General features: G+C 42.4%; 1 protein-coding gene and 4 long non-coding RNA genes across 5 annotated transcripts in view; all 5 read left to right on the top strand.

The window, feature by feature from the left end:
• The first annotated feature begins 1,739 nt into the window (after positions 1-1,739).
• LOC110014495 (zinc finger BED domain-containing protein 4-like) lies at positions 1,740-3,943 on the top strand. Its single transcript, XM_023949842.1, has 7 exons — positions 1,740-2,072; positions 2,188-2,320; positions 2,477-2,568; positions 2,652-2,858; positions 2,925-3,038; positions 3,134-3,391; positions 3,498-3,943. The coding sequence occupies exons 3-7, from the start codon at positions 2,515-2,517 to the stop codon at positions 3,921-3,923; spliced, it is 1,059 nt and encodes a 352-aa protein (XP_023805610.1). The 5' UTR covers positions 1,740-2,072; positions 2,188-2,320; positions 2,477-2,514; the 3' UTR covers positions 3,924-3,943.
• A 1,430-nt stretch (positions 3,944-5,373) lies between these two features.
• On the top strand, positions 5,374-5,899 carry LOC111946475. Its single transcript, XR_002872209.1, has 2 exons — positions 5,374-5,575; positions 5,659-5,899. It is a non-coding gene; the product is annotated as an uncharacterized LOC111946475 (long non-coding RNA).
• A 5,756-nt stretch (positions 5,900-11,655) lies between these two features.
• Positions 11,656-21,190, top strand: LOC111946471. Its single transcript, XR_002872198.1, has 4 exons — positions 11,656-11,817; positions 12,139-12,285; positions 12,584-12,691; positions 18,455-21,190. It is a non-coding gene; the product is annotated as an uncharacterized LOC111946471 (long non-coding RNA).
• A 3,435-nt stretch (positions 21,191-24,625) lies between these two features.
• LOC111946476 lies at positions 24,626-25,708 on the top strand. The gene is made up of 3 exons (XR_002872210.1): positions 24,626-24,771; positions 25,092-25,237; positions 25,525-25,708. It is a non-coding gene; the product is annotated as an uncharacterized LOC111946476 (long non-coding RNA).
• A 1,235-nt stretch (positions 25,709-26,943) lies between these two features.
• LOC111946478 overlaps positions 26,944-27,374 on the top strand; it is a 5,950-nt gene continuing 5,519 nt past the window's right edge. The window contains exon 1 of the long non-coding RNA XR_002872212.1: positions 26,944-27,374. This exon is cut by the window's right edge and continues 516 nt beyond it. This is a non-coding gene — a long non-coding RNA (uncharacterized LOC111946478).

Here is a 27,374-nt window from a genome sequence, read left to right as displayed (position 1 = left end):
CTGCCGACGGTGTCACCGTTTCTCATTTCACCCGTTTTTGTGCGTACGCCTGGGTCAGAGCTTGCGTGAAGGACCGCACATTTTCCCGTCAAGTTTGCTTTTTATAAATCTCAACTATTGCGTAGAGAGTGGCGTACGCCTTCTTTTGTGCGTACGCAACGTTTATAAATGAGGCCCCTGGAGACTACTTCCACCACGGCCCCTCCAATGTGAATGGGGTGGAGGGGGGTGTCTGTCCCTCCTGAAGTCCACGATCATCTCTTTGGTCTTCTTCACGTTGATGCAGAGGTTGTTGTCTCTGCACCAGCCCTCCAGATGTTCCAGAAGAAAATGCAGAGCTAAATTTGCTGAATAAATGGCTGAAAATTTGAAGCTGTTGAAACTCTGAAACTTAAAAAAAAAATTTAAAAAAATAAAGAAATGATCAAAGTTGACCATAAATAAAGTGAAAACAGCACAAGAACAAAGAAGATATGTTTGTTAAAAATGGGAGCATCGGGTATCATCAAAGCAGAGAAGTTGTGCAGCACAGCTCACGTGTCTCGCCATGACGACGCCACCAAGCAGGTACAGTGGACAGGAGCTGTTCTTCATCATTTAGTGAGAAAACAGCTGTTTGTTTTGTTTGACGCCATTCCATCTACAGTCCAGCAGGGGGCGGTGTAGGAGCAACAAGAAACAATGTTTTTCACTAAAAAGACAAGACTTGTTCAAGTTTCCAGAAGCTGCTGGATCAACAACTGTGGGAGTTCTTGTCAGAATATTCTGATGAAGAGTACAGAGTAGATCAAAAGGCTGGGTCTGGATGTTTCCTCAGGCTGTGCTACAGCGTCTACTCTCAGGTGTGATCCCACTGCTGAGCGGCACGCGGGCTTTGACCTGCTCCGTTTCCGGTCTGGGCCGGTTCACCCGTCCTTAGACGACCTGGTCTCCCCGGGCTCCCCCAGAAAGACCATATCGGTACCGAACTCAGTGCAGACACCCGATCAGCACAGTCCACTGCAGCTCAGAGCTCTTGAGCTCCAACCATCCTCCAGCCTCAGCCTCCATGAGCGCAGATTACAGGCGCGCGCCACCACACCCGGCAGGAAACACAGATCAGCTGTTGGACTAAGATGCTGCAGTCACAGCATCTTAGTCCAAGAAAAGATGGAACTACAGAACTCTGAGATGGAATATCCAGACAGATGCCATCACTGAAGTTGGGGGTGAGTCTTTACAAAAGAGGAATGCATGAAAAGATGAGGCTGGAGGAGGGACACGAATCTTTTTAATATCATCAATACAAATATGTGTTTTTTTCCCTGCTGGACAGGAGACGATACAAAATCAATGCATCTCTATTACTGTGCGGGACTAAATTTTCTGAGTTTTGCGGGAGCGGGCGGGATTGGTCAGAAATTCAGCGGGCGCGGGCGGGAGCGCGATGAAGAAAATAGTCCCGCGCAGGGCTCTAAGACGGAGTCTGAGGTTTCAATGACGGCATATGAAGATTATACGTCTATCAAAAAAAGTAACACGGCTGCATCATCAAAAGAAAGAGTTTCTGCTTGCAGTAGAAGAACAGAGAAAGTAAACGCACAAATTTTTGATCTTATTTCCATTTTCCTTGTCACGCATATATATATAACTTATCCAATTTTGCCAACGTAAATGAATTACTTCTATTGGTAACAAATAATTGAGTTAAATTTAATCAACCTAATTTCTTACGTCTATAAAACTCAGTAATTTTTAGGGATGGCCCGTTTGACACGGGGCTGCGGCGCGCGGTTCACCTTCATTAAACAGAGTGTTTCGGCACAATGTTTCAAAGCGTGTGTCAACCAGCGCAGATCACGTGATTGATGACGTATGACGCGCCAAATGCATCACTCACCTGAACCAGGTTTCAGATCTCAGGTGTGTTTGATCAGAAGGGCGCGCTGTTGTCTATAAATACAGATGAATCCCAAACAACGTTTCCCGACCAGTTCTGTTGTTTCCCGTGTATCGTAAGAATCAACGTCATGGCACCCGGTAAAAAACGTTCTGTGGCTTGGGATCATTTCAACTTGATTTCTCCAAATAAGGTAATACACTACTAACGTTATTTTATTAGTAGCCATTGCTGATTATGTCAGTTTTATAGGTATGTCTGTCAGTTGAAAGGAATCATTTTTATTCTTTCCATTTTTTTTTTTTTAGGTGCAATGTTTGATTTGCAAACATGAATTTGCATTTAATGATAGTACATCCTCCATGATGTGACATCTCCGCTCCGTTCATCATGTTGAAACTCCGCAGTCGGCAAATCAAGCCTTCAATCCACCTTGTATTGGTAATAAGAATATATCCAACTAATGGCACTTTTACTAAGAACTGAAACAGATAGCTCAGTGGAAAAATCAGTGATATGTGAATGCTGAGGTTCCAGGTTCGAGGCTCAGCTTCTACAATTAATATTTTTTTTTTTCTTCATATGTATATTTTGCAGTGTCAAGAAAGCAAGAACTTGATTCTGCATTGGTGGATATGATTGTAATGGATGCACAACCATTTTCAATTGTTGAAGACAAAGGCTTCAAGGTAAGGTGGCTAATATTATATAGCATTTACATTATTTATGTTTTTGTGTACATAATAAGCTGTATTTTATTTGTCACTATTAGGCTTTTGTCAACCTTTTGGACCCATCCTACATAATTCCTAATAGGAAGGCCTTGAGGACAATGGTGGAGGAGAAGTACAAAGCCAAAAAGGAGAAGGCTTTAGATGTGGTTAGCAGGGCCTCTGCTGTCAGCCTTACAGCAGACATGTGGACATCCATTAACATGGACGCTTACTTGGCTGTAACATGCCATTTTATCACCGAGGAGGTAGGTATCCCCTGCTTTGCGCAATGCTTTGGTTTATGTATCTCAGTTTGACTTTGTTCATTCTAGGTGGAGCTGGCCTCTGTGGTCTTGGGGGTTCTGAAGTTTCCCCAAACCCACACTGCAGCTCACTTGGCTGAGGCCAAAAATCTTCTCATGGAAGAATGGGGAATTAAAGGGAAGGTGCGAGCCAGATCAATAAAGTAGAAAATCATTCATCAATATGGCCTCCCAATACCTAATATACATGATTTGTGAACATGTAATCTTTCTTCCAGGTGACAGGCCTGGTTACAGACTGTGCTCCCAACATGGTTGCATGTGCTAATATATTACTGCTTCGGCACATAATGTGTTTTGCACATATGCTTAATTTGGTGGTGAAAAAGTCCCTTGCCCAAACCCCTGAACTAGAGGATATCCGAAGTAAGGGGCGTAGGATTGTCGGTCTTTTTAAATCCAGCACCACAGCGAAGGAGAAGCTGTCAGGGATGCAGCGACAGCTGGCCAGGCCAGAGCACAAATTAATACAAGAGGTGAAACATTTTCTTTTTTTTAAATCTAAGATTTTACATGTTTTTGCAGTTGTTTATTGTGTTACTTTCTTCTCTCCTTTAAAATGTGCTTGCTGTCTTATCTTAGGTGGAAACAAGATGGAACAGCACATTTAATATGTTGGAAAGGTTGATTAAGGAGAGAGAGCCACTGGGGGCAGCTCTGGCCACCCTCCATACAGACCTTCCTCCACTCACCTCAGAGGACTACCAGGCCATACACCACTGCTTGAGCATTCTTTCACCGTTTCAAGAGGCCACAGTTGAGCTTTCGACAGAAAAACGAGTGTCAGCATCCAAAGTCATTCCCATGGTCAAAATGCTGAAACATTACATCTCAAGCAGGTGTGGTCAGATCACACACCCACTTGGTGAAAAACTGGCCACTAACTTGAAGAACAATCTCCATGAGAGGTTTTCAGCTCTGGAGAAGGTCACTGCTCTGTCAATGGCAACCTTGTTGGACCCAAGGTTTAAAGAGCTGGGGTTCTGCAGCCAAGGCTCTGCCCACTAGAGGGCTGCATTGGGATTGGGTCCCGCCGGGTCCCGCGGGACCCAACCCAAATCTCGCGGGATTGGGCGGTTTGAATTGTGCTGCGGGCGGGAGCGGGCGGCAGAAAAAAAACCCTGCGGGATCAGTGCTGCCATGAATATCTCGTGAATATATATTAGCAGACTACGTTAGGCTGAGCGGCTGTTGGATTCTTATGTACTGAAGCTCCGTGAACGCACCAGGTAGAGACGCCCAATGGCCTCTGTCATCTAACCTGTTGTTGGGGGTGTGCAGCGCCCCGCCCCGCCTCTTAGTGTGTTCTTTAAAGCCTGATACCGCGGTCACGTGTAGGCGGAGCTACCAGCTAGAGGTTCTGGTCTGATCGCTGCATGGAGCGATGTGTGCATAAATGCATGATAGACACGGAGAATGTGGAGAGATCAGGTTTATAATTTTGAAGAGTTCTACATGGTAATCATGTTTCCATGTTTGGGTTTATAAAATCATCCCAGCGAAAGTCTCTGCTTCAACTCCCGCAGGGAAAGCTGCGTCTGAATCTGACGCCCGTGTTTCCATCTCTCTGACAGAGTTTGAAGCCAAAGCCCCTCCTCCGCCTCTTTACCTGCTTTTCCTCTTTACCTGTTCATATACTCTGTAGCTGGCAGTTGTTTTTCCCCGCGCTCCCAGTGTATTCTACAGAGAGAGCGCAAAATACGGTCATCATAGGTTAACACGATAGTCAGGGTAGATAGCGCAGCACACGGATGAAAGAGCTGTCAATCTATCCGGCAACACTGCGCGGATAAGGATGGAGCAGGTTACCTGGCAGGGACATGATGTCAATGGATGAAGCAGAAAAGAACTTCAAACGCGGTTCATCGTGAGTCACGCATGGTTCTCAGATCTGCGAATCAGCAAAACTGGAAAAGGCTGAAGCTAAAAGTATTTTTCTGTCAGGAAAAAATTAATTCATAGATTTTCAGCTCTGTTGAACCATTAATGTTTTTTTCCTCCATAAATTCAAATGACTTTGACCTGCATCTTTACCAGCTGGTTCAGCGCGCTTCAGGCCGTCTGTCTGCGCGCGGACACACGCACACTTTTAACCGAACATAATTTGTAAAAATATATTTAATAATTAAGTTGCAAATTTCAAAAAAGAGGAATGCATGAAAATATGAGGCTGGAGGAGGGACACGAATCTCTTAATTAAACTTTAATATCATCAAAACAAAATACGTGTTTTTTTCCTGCGGGACGGGAGACGATACAAAATCAATGCATCTCTATTACTGTGCGGGACTTAATTCTATGAGTTTTGCGGGTGCGGGCGGGAGTGGACATACATATTGGGGGTGCGGGCGGGAGTGTAACGCATACGTTGCGGGAGCGGGCGGGATTGGTCAGAAATTCAGCGGGCGCGGGCGGGAGCGGGATGAAGAAAATAGTCCCGCGCAGGGCTCTACTGCCCACACGGCCATAGAGCGACTCACTAAAGAGTGTGCTGCAACAATGCAGGCGCTACTTCCAGAGGCACAGCCACAGTCGCCACCTAGAGAAGGTCTTTCAAGTCAGCAGGAAGATGGTGGTCTCTGGGCCCTGCTGGACAGGCATGTGGGGGTTCAACAGCAGGTGACCAGCACAACTGCCAGTGCAACAGTGGAGGTTCAGAGGTACAGTAAAGATTAGAATCCTCATCATAACTTCTGCTCATTTTAGACTGGTGCATGACAATAGGCTATTAATGTCCTTCTAGGTACTTAAAGGAACCTCACATCCCAAGGACTCAGGACCCACTGAGATACTGGGTTACCCACAAGGTTTTATACCCACATCTCTACAAGCTGGCAATGAAGTTTTTATGCACACCAGCTTCATCTGTGCCTTGTGAGAGGATCTTCTCCAAGGCTGGCGAAATCGTCAGCCAAAGACGAAACAGGCTGAAGCCCAGCACAGTGGAGAAAATTCTGTTTTTAAATAAAAATCTATAACATGTATCCCACCCAGTCATGTTAGACCCTGGTTCACAATCACTCATTCTCACTTTATACATGGCATTCACAATGTAACACAAGCACTTCTCACAAATCTTCAAACATTGTCTTTGTTTTATTTCCACACTGAAGTGTTACAAGGGCAAGGAACTTAGTGGAGTAGATGATATATGTCCTGTCTGCCACCAGATGCCGCTGTTCTGTGTGGTTTCGAAGCCCCAAATGCTTCATTCATTTTTCTGGCACATTTACACGAAGCCCCATGAGAGCTTCATGGGGCTTCGATTCCCATCCCTAGTAATTTTTATACAACTCAAATTTATGTATTTATCTAACTAAATGTCATATTACTCCAATTCAATTAATATTTTTCCATCTTAATTAATTATACTTCTTGATCTCTCATATGTCTAAGTATGAGCCTGCAGATATGCTAATTTTTATTACAATAAAAAGGACGGGAAAAAAATGCACATTTTGCATAAATCCATTAAAGAATTTTCCATCATTATCATTAAAATTCTGATTGGTATGTGTGCTAGATAAAATCATCATCTTCTCCTTCACTCTCACTCATGGTGCAGAGACTTGAGCAAAGTAGGACAAAATAACTCGGCAGAACATGGCAAAACACAGTAAAACAGCTAAACAACTAAACACATTTGGTCAAAAAGCCACACTTAAACCAAAATCCATCCAGACAGGCAAAGGAAATGGTATCCCACAATCCCTTGCGGTGCCGCTCTAACAGCAGCACCCAAGTTACACCTACTTAATTGAATTAATTTGAATGAAAGTAAAATAACTGTCGGAAAACTACATGTTATTTTTAAGCTGACTTAACAAACAAATGATTTATCTTAACTGAAGCAAATAACTAAGTTAGATAAAAGTAAAAAAGTTTAATTTTCCAACATCCATACGTGATCTTATCACCCTCTCATGGTGGAAAAAGTATTATCTGAGCTTCTTCATCCACTAAATCATCTTCAAATGGACGCGCCATGCTGCTTCACCTCTCTGTAAACAAACTAAGCTTCAACTAAACCTGCTCCCGACCAGGTTATGGTCAGACCATGAGTTGCTATGGCAACTTGACCTACCCTGAAACATACCTCCATTTCTGGAACCGAAAACTGAGGTTATCAACTTCCTTAACCTCAAACTTACCGTGGGAGCTAGCATAACCTGCTTTCTGGAACACCCCCCAGGAGTCCAGGATGGACCTGAGGCTCAGTGGTTCTCACCTTTTATTTGTTGTAAATGACCAAACAGGCAGACAATAGGAAACAGTAGACATGATGATTGGCTGAAGATATGTTTCAGAAACTGACACAGACAAATGTGGTCTGATTTTACACGTAGCAAACAGAACAGGAAATACGCAAATTACAGCAATTTTTTAGATCTTTTCATGTCAAGGATTCAAGGAGTATTTATTGCCATTTTCAGTGAACAGGGCAGTTTTGGAATTTGCTGCGGTGCTAATGTGCGACAAAAAACACTTAAGAATAACAAAAATAAACAGCAGTGAGCAAAAAAATAACAACACAAAGGACACAGCAATAAATAGAGGTACAATGGTGCAAACAGTGCAAACTGAGGATGGAGAAGGTGCGGGTAGTGGACTGGTGACTGAACATTTATGTGAAAAGTTTAAGGGGGGAGGAGTTAAAAGGTGTTCATGAGTCTGACCTTAGAGTGAAAGAAACTGTTCTTATGTCTCCAGGTTCTGGTCCTGATGGACCTTAGCCTTCGTAATCCATGTCCAGGGTGAGAAGGGTCGGCTGCTATCCGACCTGCACGCCCCGGGTTCTGCAGACGTATAGGTAGCTTGGACTTCCTGGAGCGCTCCAAAACAGACGTGTGGTCCTTTCTCCTTGTCACCTGTTTATGAGAAAACCTGTCATGTTCACTCAGACAGTCAGCTTTCTGAACTGTTTTTTCTCTGCAGCAACATTATCTTATGTCTAGACTCCTGAAATAACAGGCATGGAAAAACTGTCAGACAGTTTTTGCCAGCCACATCATTTGCCAGCAAAAGCGTTACACCTTTTATGGGCGGGTCCAGACAAACTGCCTGTAGAAAACCTGTAATTAACTAAGACTTCAGGTGGACAAGGTGAACTGGGAGAGGAGAAATCTCCATGCCAATTCCACGAAGCATACAGTTATATCCACAGAAGGATGAACCAGAAAACGGTGGTGACACAGCAGCACAGCAATATGGAGGAACGCATCAACAAACTCTGCCGTATTCATATTCATTCATTCATTTTCTATTCCGTTTAGTCCCTTTCAGGGTCACGGGGCTGCTGGAGCCTAACCCGGCCACATGTGGGGGAAGGCAGGGGACACCCTGGACAGGTCGCCAGTCTGTCGCAGGGTAGAATGTCCTCAATCACACACCTATTCATTCTCACACCTATGGACAATTTAGAGTTGCCAATTAACCTATGAAGCATGTTTTTGGACGGTGGGAGGAAGCCGGAGATCCCGGAGAAAACCCACGCATACACGGGGAGAACATGCAAACTCCAGACAGAAAGATCTCCCATTGATGTTGTTTTTCATGTCCCCCAGCCGGGACTTGAACAGCCGTTTTAACCATATCATGACTGAATCCTCAGGGATTTTCATACTGAAAAACGTTTTTACTTGTTTTTTCTTTAATTTTGTACATTTGAATATTTGTGTTTTCTACACTTTATACCACATTTATGGAGGTGAGGAGTGATTATATTTAATTTTGGAGAGTATTTTGATGTTAAGATGACTAAAAATTGTAAGAAGCACTTCCTGTTTTCTCCTAGAACAGCACATATGAAGTCAGAACAGACAACTAAAAGAGAGCTATGATCCCTTGTGCTATCCTATGGGGTCAAGATGAACATTGAGGTGTTATTCCTACTATGACAAAGGTGAGAAAAGATGGAGAGGATTTCATGTAATTCCTGGAATCCAGTGAATATCACAAATCATTGAAGAAAAAAGGTTCAGCGCACTGTCTAGTGATGGCATCTGTCTGGATATTCCATCTCAGAGTTCTGTAGTTCCATCTTTTCTTGGACTAAGATGCTGTGACTGCAGCATCTTAGTCCAACAGCTGATCTGTGTTTCCTGCCGGGTGTGGTGGCGCACGCCTGTAATCTGCGCTCATGGAGGCCGAGGCTGGAGGATGGTTGGAGCTCAGGAGCTCTGAGCTGCAGTGGACTGTGCTGATCAGGTGTCTGCACTGAGTTCGGTAACGATATGGTCTTTCGGGGGGAGCCCGGGGAGACCAGGTCATCTAAGGACGGGTGAACCGGCCCAGGCCGGAAACGGAGCAGGTCAAAGCCCGCGTGCCGCTCAGCAGTGGGATCACACCTGAGAGTAGACGCTGTAGCACAGCCTGAAGAAACATCCAGACCCAGCCTTTTGATCTACTCTGTACTCTTCATCAGAATATTCTGACAAGAACTCCCACAGTTGTTGATCCAGCAGCTTCTGGAAACTTTAACAAGTCTTGTCTTTTTAGTGAAAAACATTGTTTCTTGTTGCTCCTACACCGCCCCCTGCTGGACTGTAGAGGGAATGACATCAAACCAAACAAACAGCTGTTTTCTCACTAAATGATGAAGAACAGCTCCTGTCCACTGTACCTGCTTGGTGGCGTCATCATGGCGAGACACGTGAGCTGTGCTGCACAACTTCTCTGCTTTGATGATACCCGATGCTCCCATTTTTAATAAACATATCTTCTTTGTTCTTGTGCTGTTTTCACTTTATTTATGGTCAACTTTGATCATTTCTTTATTTCTTTTTGTTGTTGTTTTTTTGTTTCAAAGGTTTAACATCTTCACATTTTTGGGCATTTCTTCAGCAAATTCAGCTCCTTCTAGTTATTAAATATTGTCAATTGATTTTTTTTTAGCAAATGTCCCCACTGCATTTTTTTTAACGTAGCTCTAGTTTTATCTTTTAGGATCTGTTGTCAGTCAGTTAGAACCTCATAAATGTCTAAAGTTTCTCTAAAATGTTCAAATGTTGTTGCAGTGTAGAGACAGGTCTGTGATTTGTGACGCTGTGCTCATCCTCAAACTCATACAGTGGAATAACTTTTGCTCTTTTCATTCTGTTGGGAAAATGCCCTTTAGTATTGCTGTTGGCCGCACAAAAGCCTTCAACAACTTTTGACCATTCTGACTTTTAGTTTTTGACTCAGGGGTCTGCAACCTGACAGAGGTCACCATGAGAAAAATGAGCCTCTGGGAGCAACACTGTCATAGACCAGCAGGTGGAGCAGCAGTTTGCATTAGAGAAGTCAGTTCTAATATGTCAAAGTGGACGAGCTTTTAGATTTGATGTGAGAAGTTGTAAAATAGGATGTGAGAACTTGCGCACCAAAAATCTGCATCTGTGAGTAAAAATCTTCAGCTGTAAAGTTTGACAAACAAAATCTAAACTGACAAATTACCGTTTTTATGTTTTCATCTAGGGTTACAACCTCCAATTGGTGATTACAACTGCTCGAATCTGCGGCTACGAATCACAGCTCGCTACAACTGCGCTCGGACTTTTGACACGTTCCCTGCGAGTGTCTAAATGGATCTGTGTCCAATAGTGGAACATGGGGGGCAAGGGGGTGTCAACCAATCAGAGTGCAGGACTCAGAAGACATGGTAAAGTTAGAAAGATCTTCCCAGATTCAGACTTCCAGCCTCAATAACTCTTCTGATAAACGTTCAAATGTGACAGCAAGTCTCTCAATCATTTTGTATGAACACAGAGAGTGAACTCCATTTACAGCTGGAGAAGAACAATTCTCCTTAGAAAGCAGAAAAAACATCTTTTTTATTTTGAAATGCATTTGTAGTTATTGAGACCAGAAGCCCTCACTCATGATTTCATCACCATGAGGCACCTTTCAGAGGACAGTAAGGAGACTTATGCTGCCAAAGAACAAAACCTCATGAGAGAGGCCCAGTTTTCAGGAATGAAGGTAAAGTCTCCAGCAGCTGATGGTGCCTCTGTGGATGTGAGTGAGGTGCTTGAGGAAGAACTGCAGGATGGAATGTCAAATGCTTCAAAATCACATATCAAGATCAGTGACACAATCAGACAGACACAATGACACAACTGTTGGTAATGAACTAAAAAACTATTGCTGGGGAAGGTCCATCACCAACAGAAGAGAAGTTCAACAGAACAGAAACAGCAAAGAGCCAGTTTTTATGTCCTAAACAAAAATTCTGTAAGGATGGATGGATGGGTGGAATAAGACACCCACAGTGTAGAAACGAGCACTACTGCAGGTCTGTCATTCCCACCCCTATCAGACTGCACAACTCTGTATTATCAGGTCATCAAAAATGTGCACATATATAAATGTACCTATTTACTGATTTGTTTGATCTGATATCTGGTGATTTGCAATTGTACTATCACTTTATTTTTCTTTGGGCTTCCTTGACGGGTAAATTTCTCCCTGAGAGATAAATAAAGTTCCATTCAATTTCTTAATCAAAGAAATAAATTAATTTTCTTTTTTTTATTTAATTTTCCTTAATTTTGGAAGAGAAAACAATTCCTTTTAAATGTAACCCAGCTTAAAATACCCTTGAAAATAAATTTAAAACAAATTTAAAAACATAAAAGGGAAATTGTTCAAAATGTCATTTCATATTTGTTCTCTTATTTTGAAAAGGTATGTAGTCTCTGGGTGACGTGAACCACGTGACCGACAACAGCCAATCAGGTTGTTTCAGCTTTGAGAGCTTTCCTGTACGTTAGCAGAGCAGCCATTATGCAGCTTATCAAAGGAGGGAGAAGATGAGATGATCAGAGATCGATAAAAGTTTGGTTTTTCTTCATTTTACTCGGTGGTGAAGTTGGGTTTTGCCTGAAAAAAAAGACTATTTTCATGTACTCAACAGGACTTGGTGAGTGTGTTCAGAATATATTTAATTTGCATAAATTTCATATTTAACAATGTTTTATTAGTAAATGTCGTGAAATAGCAGACTAATGCAGTGAATTTATGTTGTTTTATGTGTTATTTGTCAAGTTGTAGAAGTTTTGGCGCGTTAGCGTAGGCCTCGCGCGGACATCCAACCGCCATTACGTGATGCGTAACTTGAAATAGTTCTGTTTAAAAAATAAAATAAAAAAGGCGACCTTATTTTTATTTATTCGTACTGACTGCCTGGTGTTTTACTTTGCTTATTTGAGTGTATTTTATGTTTGTCTGATGTGCCATGAAGGTTGGGCCGAATAAAGCGGATTGTTTTCTGAGATCCATGAGCGGAAGAAACAAGATGGCGAACCAACCCTGAACCATGAAAGTGATCCTAGCGAAGGACCAAGCGCCCTCTGCTGGACACTGGACAACCCTTTCTCTGCTGGAACTGGTAAGAATGGAAGCGTTTCTGTAGCATGACTGAAAATATAAGTCAATACCAGAAATGCTGTTTTTTTCTTTTAAAATGGCTTAATTCAAATATATATCTGGTGTGTCAGAAGATTCATAATCCCTGTTGAGTGTTGTAAAAGTAAAACATGTTAAAGCGGCCTTTGAGCTCTCATTAGTTTCCTCAGCTGTAATAAATAAAAACAGGAAAGCATTTAGTTGAATTCTTTATAGCATTCAACCAAATGTTTTCCCTAATGTTTAAGTGCCTTACGGGTGAAGTTACACCTTTCCGCCAGCAGGTGGCGTTTGAGTCTGTGAGGCGGTATGGAGACGTTAGCCAGCATCAAAATGGCAGAAGGACCAGAGTCATCGTCTGTCGACTTTGTTGGTTTCCAGTCTTACAGGTTGGTAAGGCAGTAAGATATGAAAAATAGATCATGAAAATATAAATATTCAACACATTTAATTGAGAGGTATCACTTTAGTGAACAAATACTGCACTATTGTTTAGGGGTTTAACAGTACACTAAAATCTCAAATCAGTTCAGAATTTCAATGGACTCTGCTCAATACATTTTTTTCTGCCTTTTTCGCTACAAAAAGGCAGAAAAAAAAGTCTTGCGAAATGCATTTATTGGTTTTATATAAGAATAATAAAATTAACCTATGGCGGTGATCTGCTATATAAAATAAAACAACTATTTGCTGTCAGGAACCAAAAACTTTGGATACTTAACAATGGCCTCAAACAGACAAAAAACATTTTAACTTGCACAATTTTCTTTCTTGTAGACCCGATTTTTACAGTCTGGTGATGCCGTTCTAAGTTGGATAACAGATTAGATGTTATCTGTGGCTGATGCTATCTTCATGTAAGATTAAAATGTGGAAACACAGCATTCAACTTCTCCAGCCGTCTTTTCCTTTTATCCCCAAAGTGTTCCCTCACAGGAGAGCATGAGGGGGGCGGGGGTCCATTCTATTGCCCTACTCATAATTTGTATTCATTGCCAACATCAAGTTCATCGCTGACATAGTGGAGAACACCACACCGGCTGTGGTTCACATACAGCTGTTTTTTCCCCATAAGTGTTGCTTTTTTTTTCTGAAAAAACTCAACAACCTTCAGGATTTGTTCTGTGGTCCAGAGTTCATGGGACAGCTAAGAAATCCTGTGTGCACACCTGTGTTTGGAAAAAATCATTTCTGGATGCTTCTTGTTGGTTTAGTCATTAACCCTGTTTAACCATTGATCTCAGGGCTCGACAGCCATTTGCCCGCTGGCCCGGTCCTGTTTCTCGAGCAGTACGGACCACAAGACTTTATTTTTTACTTGTCTGCTCGGGCCACTAAAATATCTCATGGTTAATATATTTCTCACCTTTTTCAATAATGTGTAGCGTTCAAAAACGTGTAGATTTACCTCGTCTTCATGGCTTTGAAAGTTTGACGTCCGCCATGATTGTTTTGGTCACGTGGTGCCCACTCTCCGCAACAGCGAACAGTGTTCACTCTCCGCATCCGTCGGAGCAACTTATTTTTTTTATTTACCAAGGCTGTGTCCCACCAAGGTGGGGTAGCCTAGACAAGGCACACAATTTTAGCTCCCTCTGTCTCTTCCCCAAACCCTCCTCCTTCAGTGTGTGAGTGCGTGTGTGTGTATGTGCATGTGACTGGTCTGAGGCCTGGTCTAAGCCACACCACACTGCACCAGGGTCAGCTGCACACTCCAGCGTGGGCACCTCCACAGCAGGGCCTCAGCCAAGGCTGGTTTCCCCTTGCCGCTTCATCCCAAGACCAGACCTCTACCACACCCATCCATTCATCCATACACAAACTCTCTCCACCCATCCCTGTCCTGAGCAGCCTCTCTCCCCTGCACCACAGTCATCCCTCTTGCATTCAACGCTCTCCTTACACCCTCTGTCCATCCCATTCGCGGTCTTCCTCTCATTCTCACTCCACTCACATCAGATTCATATACCCTTTTCACCAATCGCTCCCTTCCCATTCTTTCAACATGTCCAAACCATCCCAGTGCCTTTTGCTCTGCTCTATCAGCCAACTCCCGCATCACACCAGTTCTCTCTCGGATAACTTCATTTCTCACACGATCAATACTCGTCACACCACACATACTCCTCAAACATCTCATCTCAACTACATTCAGCTTTCTCTTTTCCGCCACTTTCAGACTCCATGTTTCAGCCCCATATAACGCTGCAGGCACCATCACACCTTCATACAATCTCCTTTTTGCATCCTTTCCCAGTGACCTACATTCAAACACTCTCTTCATTCCCCCCCATATCTTTCGTACTTCATTCATTCTAAACTCTACCTCTCCCTCTATTCCACCATCCACACAGACACACGACCCCAAATACTGAAAACACTCTACCTCTTCCAACAACTCCCCATTTAATGCCACATTCAATCTATGTTTACCCTTTAACCTCGTACACCTCATCACCTTACTCTTTTCCACATTCACTCTCAACTTCCTTCTGTCGCACACCCTTCCAAACTCCTCAACCAGATGTGCCAAGTTCTCTTCTGAGTCAGCCACTAGTGCAGTATCATCTGCAAACAGCAACTGATTCACACTCCATTCGCTACCGTCAGTATTTATCATGCTCACACCCGTACCCGACACCCTTTCATTCACCTCTTTTACCACACCATCCATATACACGTTAAACGACCACGGAGACATCACGCATCCCTGACGCAGACCAACCCTCACAGGAAACCACTCACTCATGCTATTTCCTACTCTCACACACGCTCTACTGTTTCTATAAAAACTCTTCACACCTTCCAACAAACTACCATCAATACCATACATACTCAACACAACCCACAACGCCTATCAATCCTATCATACGCCTTCTCTAAATCCATGAATGCCCAAAACACCTCCCTCCCCTTAGCCCAAAACTTTTCACACACCTGTCTCACAACAAACACCTGATCCACACACCCTCTACCTCTCCTGAAACCACACTGCTCTTCACCAATCATACACACAGTTCCCTCCACTACCCTATTAATCAGCACTCTCCCATACACTTTGCCTACAACACTCAACAGACCAATACCCCTAAAACTATCACATTCATACTTATCACCCCTTGTACATGGGAACCACACACGCACTCATCTAATCAAGCGGCACCTGCCTGTTTGCAAAACACACATTCAATAATCTCACTAACCACTCGATCACGATGGCTCCAGCACACTTCAGGCATTCCACAGCACACCCATCCACACCTGCAGCATTTCCTACTTTCAACTTTCCCACAGCTTGCTCAACTTCCTCTCCTGTAATCAACGCTTCATTCAACTCTTCCAATACATTCAGTCTACTTTCCCTTCCATCCATCCCAATCACAGCATCCCGATCTTATTTAATTTTTCAATTATTTAATTAAGTAACTAAAAGGTAAATGTAACTTTGCAACTTTAAACAAGTAACTCTGCAAATTTGAACAACATAACAGTAATTAAGGATCTAAAAAGTAAATGTAACTTTGCAACAGTAACTAAAAGCAGAACCTCAAGGCAGTCAGAGCAGAAAAGTAAATAAAACTTCTTAACTATTGATTACCAACAAATGTGAAATAGCAGTGATTACAGGGGTTGACATAGCCCAGAAATTTGCACTGGCCCACAGGGCCAGTAGTTTTTGAAACTTACTGGCCCTGCCTGAAAGTTACTGGCCCGACACCGCGCATAGCGGGACCCGCCGCTCCGCAGGTGCTTGCAACTTTAGGGGGGTCCGCGGGCATGCCCCCCCGGAAACTTTTAACATGGTGCAATTTGGTGCATTCTGGTGACATCACTTATTTCTTCACTTTTCAATGACAAATAGACAAATAGACCATATCAAACTTAAATCTGCTCTAGTCTGTTTCAGATGTTTTGAAGAGAGCACTGCAGTGTAGTAGGTAACACTAGTTCAGAAGTTTTCATGGTGCTTCTAACGGCAAATATCACAATAAATCATAAACCTTAAATGTGTTAAAACAATTTAATGGCAGCTTGAACCATTTAACGAATCAAATAAATCCCTTAATGCATTTGACCAATCGGATGGACGCCTTCACATTGTTGACCAATCAGATGGAGCCCTGTTATGTTAGATGTTTGTAACCTATGTCAACGTGGGTCATTTGGAGTATAATTTTTAAACTGGGAATGGTTATTTGGTTATTTTGCTGTTTGTTTATATACCGCAAATTATATCGTTATCGCAATTTTAATCTCTATCGCATATCGCGAGTTTTCCTCATATTGTGCAGGTCTAACTGAGATCATTCAGCTAACTAGAAATACTTACTGCTTACAGTGTTGTAAAGAAAAACAAAATTAAGTAGTTTAACATTCTACTGCATTTGAGTCTGAGATTCAGGTATTTGGAGTTGCCTTTGATTCTTTGACATTCAGCTTAAAGCTTAGTGCATACAGTTTCATCTTCAATGCATTCATTAAATATCTTGCTGTCCATACTACTAATTCCACCCATTACTCCATCTAACATATTCCTATCTATTCCTGCCATGTCTTCCACATTTCTGACATGCTTCAGTCTCTCTTCAGTGAAGGTGTCGGATTTATAATCAAATGTAATAATAACCCACTGGCTTGTGCCTTCGTTGTTGCTGTTTAACATTGTTTTGTATTGAATTGTTACATTCAATAAAATTTGAAAAAAGAAAGTAGTGAGCGCGTGGTGCTCTGCAGTGAAAGCCGCGCGCGCGCAGGCGGGAGAGGAGAAGTGATCAAAGGTTTCCCATAGAAACCCTTGAAGTCTGAACACAGGACTAGCAGAAAAACTAAATTATGAAGACGAGGTAAATCTACACGTTTTTGCAAAATTTACTTTATTGAAAAAGGTGTAGAATATATAAACCGTTAGATATTTTAGTGGCCCGAGCGGACAAGTGAAAAGTAAAGTCTTGTGGTCCGCACTGCTCGAAAAACAGGACGGGCCAGCGGACAAATGGCTATGTCGAGCCCTGGATTAGAAGCAGCATGAAAACTTCTTAACTAGTGTTACCTACTACACTGCAGTGCTCTCTTCATAGAATCTGAAACAGACTAGAGCAGATTTAGGTTTGATATGCTCTATTTCCAGTCATTGAAAAGTCTATAAATAAGTGCTAGACGTCACCACAATGCACCAAATTGAACCAAATTAAAATTGCGGTGCTTGCTGCGGCGTCCATCGCTCGTGTGCCGCCTGCGGCGGTGGGTCACGCTGTGCGCGTTGTCGGGCCAGTTACTTTCAAAAACTACTGGCCCTGTGGGCCAGTGCAAATTTCTGGGCTATGTCAACCCCTGGATATTATATTTGATCCACACATTTCTGAGACCTCTATCTAATAACCAGGATCCAAACTTGCCTTCAAAACTCTTTTTTCTAGGACAGTTTCTTCAGAGCAGCAGGAGTTCATTAGAAATTCACCTCTGAGATGTGGGCGGGGCCATTAGCATGGAGCCACCTCGCCCCCTTCCCCTAGCAACAAAAACAGCCAGAAATATTAGAGCTATGCAGCCGTACTGTCTGGATGCAGATTCCAGCTCAGACCAGGAAAACAAAGACGTTCATGGATCTATTTGTCTGCAGGTGGATCTATCAGAATGGAGCAGAGCAGGAAGCTTGAGGCCCCCCAAGCTAGTTCTCTGTCAAACTGCTTTTTTCTGCTCCTGATTCACAACAATTTGAATAGAGAAGTAGACAGAAATGAACTTTGAGCTGAACTTTTCCATCTTTGTCCTTCAACATCAGAGAAATGCCACAGGAACACGTTAAAAACACTAAAAACTCTCATAATAATGACTAACCGAAGGGAACACTTTGAAAATAGATTAGAATAGGGCTGCATGATATAAGGGAAACTCAGGATTTTAGAATTGAATCAATGTATCATTAAAATCTGAATAACCGTAAGCAATAGGAAAATGTCAAACATATAATGTAAATGTTACCGGTCGATCTTCCTCTGTAGCAGATGGTCCAACAAGTAACAAAGAGGGAGATAGAATTTTATTGTTTTAGAATAAAATTGAAAGTTTCTTTGGTGAACATCACTCTAAAGATTTAATCTGCTCCTTTTTTCTGATTTTCTAACATCTTCATTGCGATTACTTTTGTCCAGGTAAACGCAGTTGATCAAATATACCAGGAACTGGAGGACAACATCTCCAGGGACTCCAAAAGAAATCCCTGGATATTTTTGTTTCCTGTGGACCCCTAGGACCTCCCCGTCCTGCATAGCCCTGCATTTGTACATGTTTTCCAGCTGAGAGAAGGCTGACAAGACAAATCTTCCAGGAACTGGAGGACGACATCTCCAGGGACTCCAAAAGAAATCCCTTCAGATATGTGGCTCCTGTGGACCCCTAGGACCTCCCCGTCCTGCATAGCCCTGCATTTGTACATGTTTTCCAGCTGAGAGAAGGCTGACAAGACAAATCTTCCAGGAACTGGAGGACGACATCTCCAGGGACTCCAAAAGAAATCCCTTCAGATATGTGGCTTGTGTGGACCCCTAGGACCTCCCCGTCCTGCATAACCCTGCATTTGTACATGTTTTCCAGCTGAGAGAAGGCTGACGAGACAAATCTACCAGGAGGACAATATCTGCAGGGACTGCAAAAGAAATCCCTGCAGATATGTGGCTCCTGTGGACCCCTAGGACCTCCCCGTCCTGCATAACCCTGCATTTGTACATGTTTTCCAGCTGAGAGAAGGCTGACGAGACAAATCTACCAGGAGGACAATATCTGCAGGGACTGCAAAAGAAATCCCTGCAGATATGTGGCTCCTGTGGACCCGTAGGACCTCCCCGTCCTGCATAACCCTGCATTTGTACATGTTTTCCAGCTGAGAGAAGGCTGACGAGACAAATCTACCAGGAGGACAATATCTGCAGGGACTGCAAAAGAAATCCCTTCAGATATGTGGCTTGTGTGGACCCCTAGGACCTCCCCGTCCTGCATAGCCCTGCATTTGTACATGTTTTCCAGCTGAGAGAAGGCTGACGAGACAAATCTTCCAGGAACTGGAGGACGACATCTCCAGGGACTCCAAAAGAAATCCCTGGATATTTGTGTTTCCTGTGGACCCCTAGGACCTCCCCGTCCTGCATAGCCCTGCATTTGTACATGTTTTCCAGCTGAGAGAAGGCTGACAAGACAAATCTACCAGGAGGACAATATCTGCAGGGACTGCAAAAGAAATCCCTTCAGATATGTGGCTTGTGTGGACCCCTAGGACCTCCCCGTCCTGCATAACCCTGCATTTGTACATGTTTTCCAGCTGAGAGAAGGCTGACGAGACAAATCTACCAGGAGGACAATATCTGCAGGGACTGCAAAAGAAATCCCTGCAGATTTGTGGCTCCTGTGGACCCCTAGGACCTCCCCGTCCTGCATAACCCTGCATTTGTACATGTTTTCCAGCTGAGAGAAGGCTGACGAGACAAATCTTCCAGGAACTGGAGGACGACATCTCCAGGGACTCCAAAAGAAATCCCTGGATATTTGTGTTTCCTGTGGACCCCTAGGACCTCCCCGTCCTGCATAGCCCTGCATTTGTACATGTTTTCCAGCTGAGAGAAGGCTGACGAGACAAATCTACCAGGAGGACAATATCTGCAGGGACTGCAAAAGAAATCCCTTCAGATATGTGGCTCCTGTGGACCCCTTGGACCTCCCCGTCCTGCATAACCCTGCATTTGTACATGTTTTCCAGCTGAGAGAAGGCTGACGAGACAAATCTTCCAGGAACTGGAGGACGACATCTCCAGGGACTCCAAAAGAAATCCCTGGATATTTGTGTTTCCTGTGGACCCCTAGGACCTCCCCGTCCTGCATAACCCTGCATTTGTACATGTTTTCCAGCTGAGAGAAGGCTGACGAGACAAATCTACCAGGAGGACAATATCTGCAGGGACTGCAAAAGAAATCCCTGCAGATATGTGGCTCCTGTGGACCCCTAGGACCTCCCCGTCCTGCATAACCCTGCATTTGTACATGTTTTCCAGCTGAGAGAAGGCTGACGAGACAAATCTACCAGGAGGACAATATCTGCAGGGACTGCAAAAGAAATCCCTGCAGATATGTGGCTTGTGTGGACCCCTAGGACCTCCCCGTCCTGCATAACCCTGCATTTGTACATGTTTTCCAGCTGAGAGAAGGCTGACGAGACAAATCTACCAGGAGGACAATATCTGCAGGGACTGCAAAAGAAATCCCTGCAGATATGTGGCTCCTGTGGACCCCTAGGACCTCCCCGTCCTGCATAACCCTGCATTTGTACATGTTTTCCAGCTGAGAGAAGGCTGACGAGACAAATCTACCAGGAGGACAATATCTGCAGGGACTGCAAAAGAAATCCCTGCAGATATGTGGCTTTTGTGGACCCCTAGGACCTCCCCGTCCTGCAGAGCCATACGACAGAAAAAAGAATGGCCATCAATCCATGAACATGGGTCGTTCACTAAGCCCAAAATTCATTTTTATCAGGTACAATGTGAATGCAAATTGTGGTGGGTTTTGACATTCGTGGTGGGGCTCAAATGTTCGCTCAAAGTGTAAATAGAAAGAATCGCTGAAAAAATCTGGTCTTTCACTCCAGAACTGCAGAAGGACATAAAAAAGGAATTTGGTTCTAAAAATAAAAATGACCTGGACCCATTTAGTTAAACCAGTGAGTCAGTAGAACCCAGTCATCTTCATAGTACAGATGACAGTTTGGATTGACCTTCACTGCACAAACGGTGAGGTCAATAAGTCTTTGATCACCCTGTGATTTAGCAAGTTCTCCCACTTAGAAAACATGGAGGGGTCTAATATTTTCATCATGGGTGCATTTCCACAGTGAGAGACAGAATCTGAAGAAACATTCAGAAATCAAGTTGTACAGTTTTTTAAAACAATTTATTTTTATATTACTGTGACAAATAAGTATGTGATTACTTGTGTTAAACAACTTTAATATTTGGTACAGAAGCCTTTGTTAACAATTCCAGAGGTCAAACGGTTCCTGTAGTTGTTCACTAGGATTCTACACAATGCAGCAGGGATTCTGGCCCACTCCTCCATACAGATCTTCTCCAGATCTGTCAGGGTTCGGGGCTGTCGCTGAGCAACACGGAGTTTCTGCTCCCTCCAAAGATTCTCTATTGGATTTAGGTCTGGAGACTGGCTAGGCGACTCCAGAACTTCTAACCCTAAACTTAAACTTAATCTTAAACCTTACCTGCCCCGACCCCCACTTGACCCCTGTAGTAAGTGGTGTCAAAGATCTGCCCAAATCTGCGTTGATCCTAATCCTAACCCCAACCCTAATGATCGCTTAACCCTGATCCTAAACCTATCCCACCCCCCCCTTGGCCCTAAACCTAGTGAACTCCCCCAACTAAAGCATAACCTCCACCCACCCCTGACCTGACACTAATCATAGTTAGGTTATGTGTATATTTGTGTATGTTTGTATGTTGTAAAGAATGTTGTACATTTTTATCACATGTATTAAACTGCCCCACAATGTGTGTGTTTGTTTGTATAAATGTGTTGTTGCCTCTCATAGTTCATCAAATGAATAAATGTAAAAAATCACAAAGTTAATAAAGGTTTTATTGTTTCATTCTGTAGATTTGTTGTATGAATTTATCAACAGTTTACATGAAGTCTGTATTAAAACTATTGCTATAAAGAAAATCAACTTTACTGCTTTTCATGAATAGAAAAATAAATGTTCATCCAGTCTGTGATGGATTCAAATAAAGAGATGATAAAATCTAAAGTCAGCTGTCCATCCAGTCCCTTCAGAAGTTGTTCCATCCCAGCGGTAGAAGCTGTCCTCTTTTCCTGATAGTCCAAGTCTCAGGATGTGCCGAGGAAGACCTGCTCTGAAGTTCTCCATCAGGTCTTTGTTGGTTATTCCATGGAACTGGTCCCTGATCTGTTAGGATTCAGGATTCTTTGTTGTCATTTCACCACAGAGATGAAAGGAAACTTGTATCTCTGGTCCCAGGCCAGCCGTTTAGTGACAGACAGGAAGAGACATGTCAATGTGAAATATGATTTCTAGGGGTGTAACGATGCACTAAAATCTCATTTCAGTTCGATTCAGAGTTTCTAGGGCTCAGTTCGATACATTTCGGTTCGGCTGTTTAACACATCTGCCTGCTATGAACTGCTATTTTATGAACTATTATCTTATTGTTATTTATTGTGTGTTTTGCTGTCGGACACCTGAATTTCCCCATTGGGACATTAATAAAGCTTTAATCTATTTTCGGTATTTTCCTTTTACAAAAAGCCAGAAAATAATTACTTGCAAAATGCATTTATTGGTTTTATATAACAATAAATAAAATTGACCGATATAGGTGATCTGCTTAATAAAATAGGAAAAACTATTAGCTGCCAGGAACTAAAACTTTGGATAATTAACACTGGCCTGAAAAATTAACTTGCACATTTATTTCCTTGTAGACCCGATTGTTACGGTCGGGTCATGTCGTTTTAAGAGCATTAACAGATCTATTCTGTTGCATACACTATCTTTGTGTAACGATGTCAACACAACAGCATTCCCACACAGGAGAGCGTAAGCTAAGCATTTGCCATGCTGATCCTGTGGACATGCGCACTGTGACTGTCACCTCCATCAGCTGATAGCTGTTGACGCTGAAGTGCAATGACGTTTCTGACCGTGGAAGACGGATCTTCCTTCGGGGTTCACTTCCCCGTTCTGACTTATTGCCGTTCTCCATAACTGAGCTACACAAACTGAACGCGCACTCACACACTGTTGCGCTGCGCGCGACACGCTCTGCCCCCCCGGCCCCCTTCTACAGGCACGCGAGTGCAGAAACCAGTGAGAGTTTCGCCGGAATACCGCGAGTAACATTAGTTCCGCCTCAACGCAAAGTTAATATATTTGCGGGGGAAAAGTAAACAAACCGAAAAACCGAAACGGTATGAACGTGAACCGAAAGTGCTGTACCGAAACGGTTCGGTCCAACTACGTGTACCGTTACACCCCTAATGATTTCTATAGAGTATTGCACAGAGGAGAATATATGACACTACTGCACAGGTGGAAGGGGTGGGGGGGGTCCAGTGATCTTCCAGAGTTTAGCGTCTGACTGCTTCTGGAAAGAAACTGTTGCTCATCTGGTGGTCTGTTGGGTTAAAACAACCTGCAACATCATAATTCAAAAAGGAAAGAAAGACCAACAGACAAAGGTACCTTTACGAGGAGAGCAGACAGAGATCTACCCAGTAAACAATCTCTCTCCACTCTGGCGCAAATTCTGCTGCCTCCTCTTTTAATAAGTTGATTTGGGTTTTCCCTAAGTTACACATGCGCTGAGCTCTAAGGAGGGGAAACAGATAAAAACACAGCTGCAACGCTATCAGAAAGCATTTATTACAACATGTCCATCCTTCCACAGTCTTCTCAAATCATCTCTGGACCTGCAAAGCCGTTTCTCACAGATAAACTAACACAGAGTGTCCTTCGATTCATTTTAAACACAGCTAACACAGGTTCTCAGGAGAATGCTGAAAAGACGCAAAGATAAATATTTTCTCCCAAGGGTGTCACCTCCACCTTCCTGTGAAACAGATTTGGACACACACAGACACTTCTGCAAACATGATTAAATCACCTATATATATAGCTAGGTGATGCATAAAATAAGCAAATATGAGATAACCTATATACATTATTCCAACATGGTCCTGCTCTTTTTGCTCCACAGCTCCTGCCTGAGGGGAGTAGGGCGATCAGAGGGTGTGAGGGGTGCGTGGGGTCTTTCAGGATGGGGGAGGCTCGTTTCTCTGTATTATCAGGTCATCAAAAATGTGCACATATATAAATGTACCTATTTACTGATTTGTTTGATTTGATATCTGGTGATTTGCAATTGTACTATCACTTTTTTTTCTTTGGGCTTCCTTGACGGGTAAATTTCTCCCTGAGAGAGAAATAAAGTTCCATTCAATGTCTCAACCAAAGCAAGAAATTAATTTTCTATTTTTTATTCAATTTTACTTAATTTTGGAAGAGAAAACAATTCCTTCTAACTGTAACTCAGGTTAAAATACTGTTGAAAATAAATTGAAAAATAAAATCAAAAACATATTAAAATTGAAGAAAAACATAAATGGAAAATTGTTCAAAATGTTATTTCATATTTGTTCTTTTTTATTTTGAAAAGGTATGCAGTCTCTGGGTGACGTGAACCACGTGACCGACAACAGCCAATCAGGTTGTTTCAGCTTTGAGAGCTTTCCTGTACGTTAGCAGAGCAGCCATTATGCAGCTTATCAAACGAGGGAGAAGATGAGATGATCAGAGATCGATAAAAGTTTGGTTTTTGTTCATTTTACCCGGTGGTGAAGTTGGGTTTTGCCTAAAAAAGAAGTCTATTTTCACGTACTCAACCGGGACTTGGTGAGTGTGTTAAAAATATATTTCTTTGCATAAATTTCATATTTAACAATGTTTTATTAGTAAATGTCGTGAAATTGCAGACTAAGGCAGTGAATTTATGTTGTTTTATGTTTTATTTGTCAAGTTGTAGATGTTTTGGCGCGTTAGTGTAGGCCTCGCGCGGACATCCAACCGCCATTACGTGATGCGTAACTTGAAATAGTTCTGTTTAAAAAATAAAATAAAAAAGGCGACCTTATTTTTATTTATTCGTACTGACTGCCTGGTGTTTTATTTAGCTTATTTGAGTGTATTTTATGTTTGTCTGATGGGCCATGAAGGTTGGGCCGAATAAAGCGGATTGTTTTCTGAGATCCGTGAGCGGAAGAAACAAGATGGCGAACCAACCCTGAACCATGAAAGTGATCCTAGCGAAGGACCAAGCGCCCTCTGCTGGACACTGGACAACCTTTTTCTGCTGGAACTGGTAGGAATGGAAGCGTTTCTGTAGCATGACTGAAAATATAAGTCAATACCAGAAATGTTTTTTTCTTTTAAAATGGCTTAATTCAAATATATATCTGGTGTGTCAGAAAATTCATAATCTCTGTTGTAAAAGTAAAACATGTTTAAGCGGCCTTTGAGCTCTCATTAGTTTCCTCAGCTGTAATAAAGAAAAACAGGAAAGCATTTAGTTGAATTCTTTATAGCATCAACCAAATGTTTTCCCTAATGTTTAAGTGCCTTACGGGTGAAGTTACACCTTTCCGCCAGCAGGTGGCGTTTGAGTCTGTGAGGCGGTATGGAGACGTTAGCCAGCATCAAAATGGCAGAAGGACCAGAGTCATCGTCTGTCGACTTTGTTGGTTTCCAGTCTTACAGGTTGGTAAGGCAGTAAGATATGAAAAATGAATTATGAAAATATAAATATTCAACACATTTAATTGAGAGGTATCATTTTAATCAGTGATGAAAGTCTTCCGGGAATTCCCGGAAATCCGGGTTTTTGAGCAAACCGAACGTACTTTCCGGGAAATAAAGACCTGATCTCTACGGACAAATCGCTTTCCGGATTAAAAAATGGTCTGAAATCAGCTAATTTTAGCTTTATTTTCTATATTTCTCCACAGATCGCTTCCTCTATGGTCGTGGCCATCTCTCGTCTTCCCGGCCTAATTGACCAATGACGGGACGTTTTAGTTGCTTTCGGATGCGTCGACGGGTCTGATTGGCTCTGTCTGCACCACGTGGTCAGCGTGACTTGCTTCCCTAGAGACCAAAACTGGCGGACCCACGCTAAACTTTCACAAACACATCTGAAGAGTTTGCGATCAAATTTGTGTTAAAATAATGGCAGGCATCGTCATTATTGAGCGTGGTCACGACCTCAGTTGTGAGAAGACGATAAAAAACAAATTGAAGTGGTCTTGGCTGGAAAAAAAAAGATTTTTAAGGTAGTGTAGGTCAAATACTTTTTTGTGTAAAATAATCTCAAAACCACATTTTGAAATAATTTCAATTTTAGTTTTGAGTTTCAGTTTTTATTTTGAATACATTTCTCTATCTAATTTATTTGTATTTCCTAATTACCATGATTTAGTTCAGTATAGTTGACATTAATTATAAGTATTTGATGGTTTGGACCCGCACTCCCTTAAAAAATAATGTTTACAATGTTTAATTTAGTTTGTATGTTTGTTTTGATATTTCCCAGATTACTTAGTATTGGTGTTAAAGAATTGATGTATTATGTTATAGAATTAAAGTTTAAAGCAGATCCCATATTTTGATGTAATTAAAGTTTGAGAAAACAGTGCAAGTGGATGTTGTACATCAGTCATTTCTAAAGCAGAAATAATGTATAAATAACTGAGGTATTTTCATAGAATATAATAGTTACTGATGTTCTTTTTGCCATTTGGGGCTTTGATGTTACTATATTTTAGCAATTGTATGTTTTGCAGCTTTAAGGAAAAGCGTAGATTGTAGGATTGTGTTACTTTGAGCAATTTTCCAAATTCTTTTTTAGGACCAGCAAGTCCTTAATGGAGAGTCAAACTAGGGGTTTGAATGACAAATCATGATGCTCCAATTAGTCTTAGTTTCTTGATAAAGAAGTGAATAACTAGCTGCCAGAATGCACCAGAATGCATCTAAGACCACGTATTTTTCCAAAATTTCGCTCTGTGCCCGCCATATCGCTCAAAGAAAAGTTCAGGGATTTTTTCCTTACCTGACTTTCATCACTGTTTAATGAACAAATACTGCACTATTATTTAGGGGTTTAACAGTACACTAATCCCCCAAGTATTGTTTACGCGTTTAAGATGCCATCCAAACGCCCTTCATCATCTCCAGCTTGTGGAAATGAACCCAAACGACAGAAAAAGGTTCTGACTCTGCAGAGGCTCTGGGAGTTTAAAGCAGCGTCAATTATTCACAGATTTTCGTTATTGGGGGGGCGGCTGTGGTTCACATAGAGCTGTTCTGAAAGTGTCTGAGTCTCTGTTCACTGAGCTGAAGGCTGGCTGGCTTCTGCTGCTATCAGGACATAGATTCTCATCATTTTGTGCTTTAAATAAAAAGATTTTTACTTTTTTTCACCATAAGTGTTGTTTTCTTTT

This window comes from Oryzias latipes, chromosome 19 (assembly GCF_002234675.1).
Source record: "Oryzias latipes chromosome 19, ASM223467v1".
In the NCBI taxonomy this organism is placed as follows: Eukaryota; Metazoa; Chordata; class Actinopteri; order Beloniformes; family Adrianichthyidae; genus Oryzias; species Oryzias latipes.
This window is presented reverse-complemented; position numbering and strand designations above follow the sequence as displayed.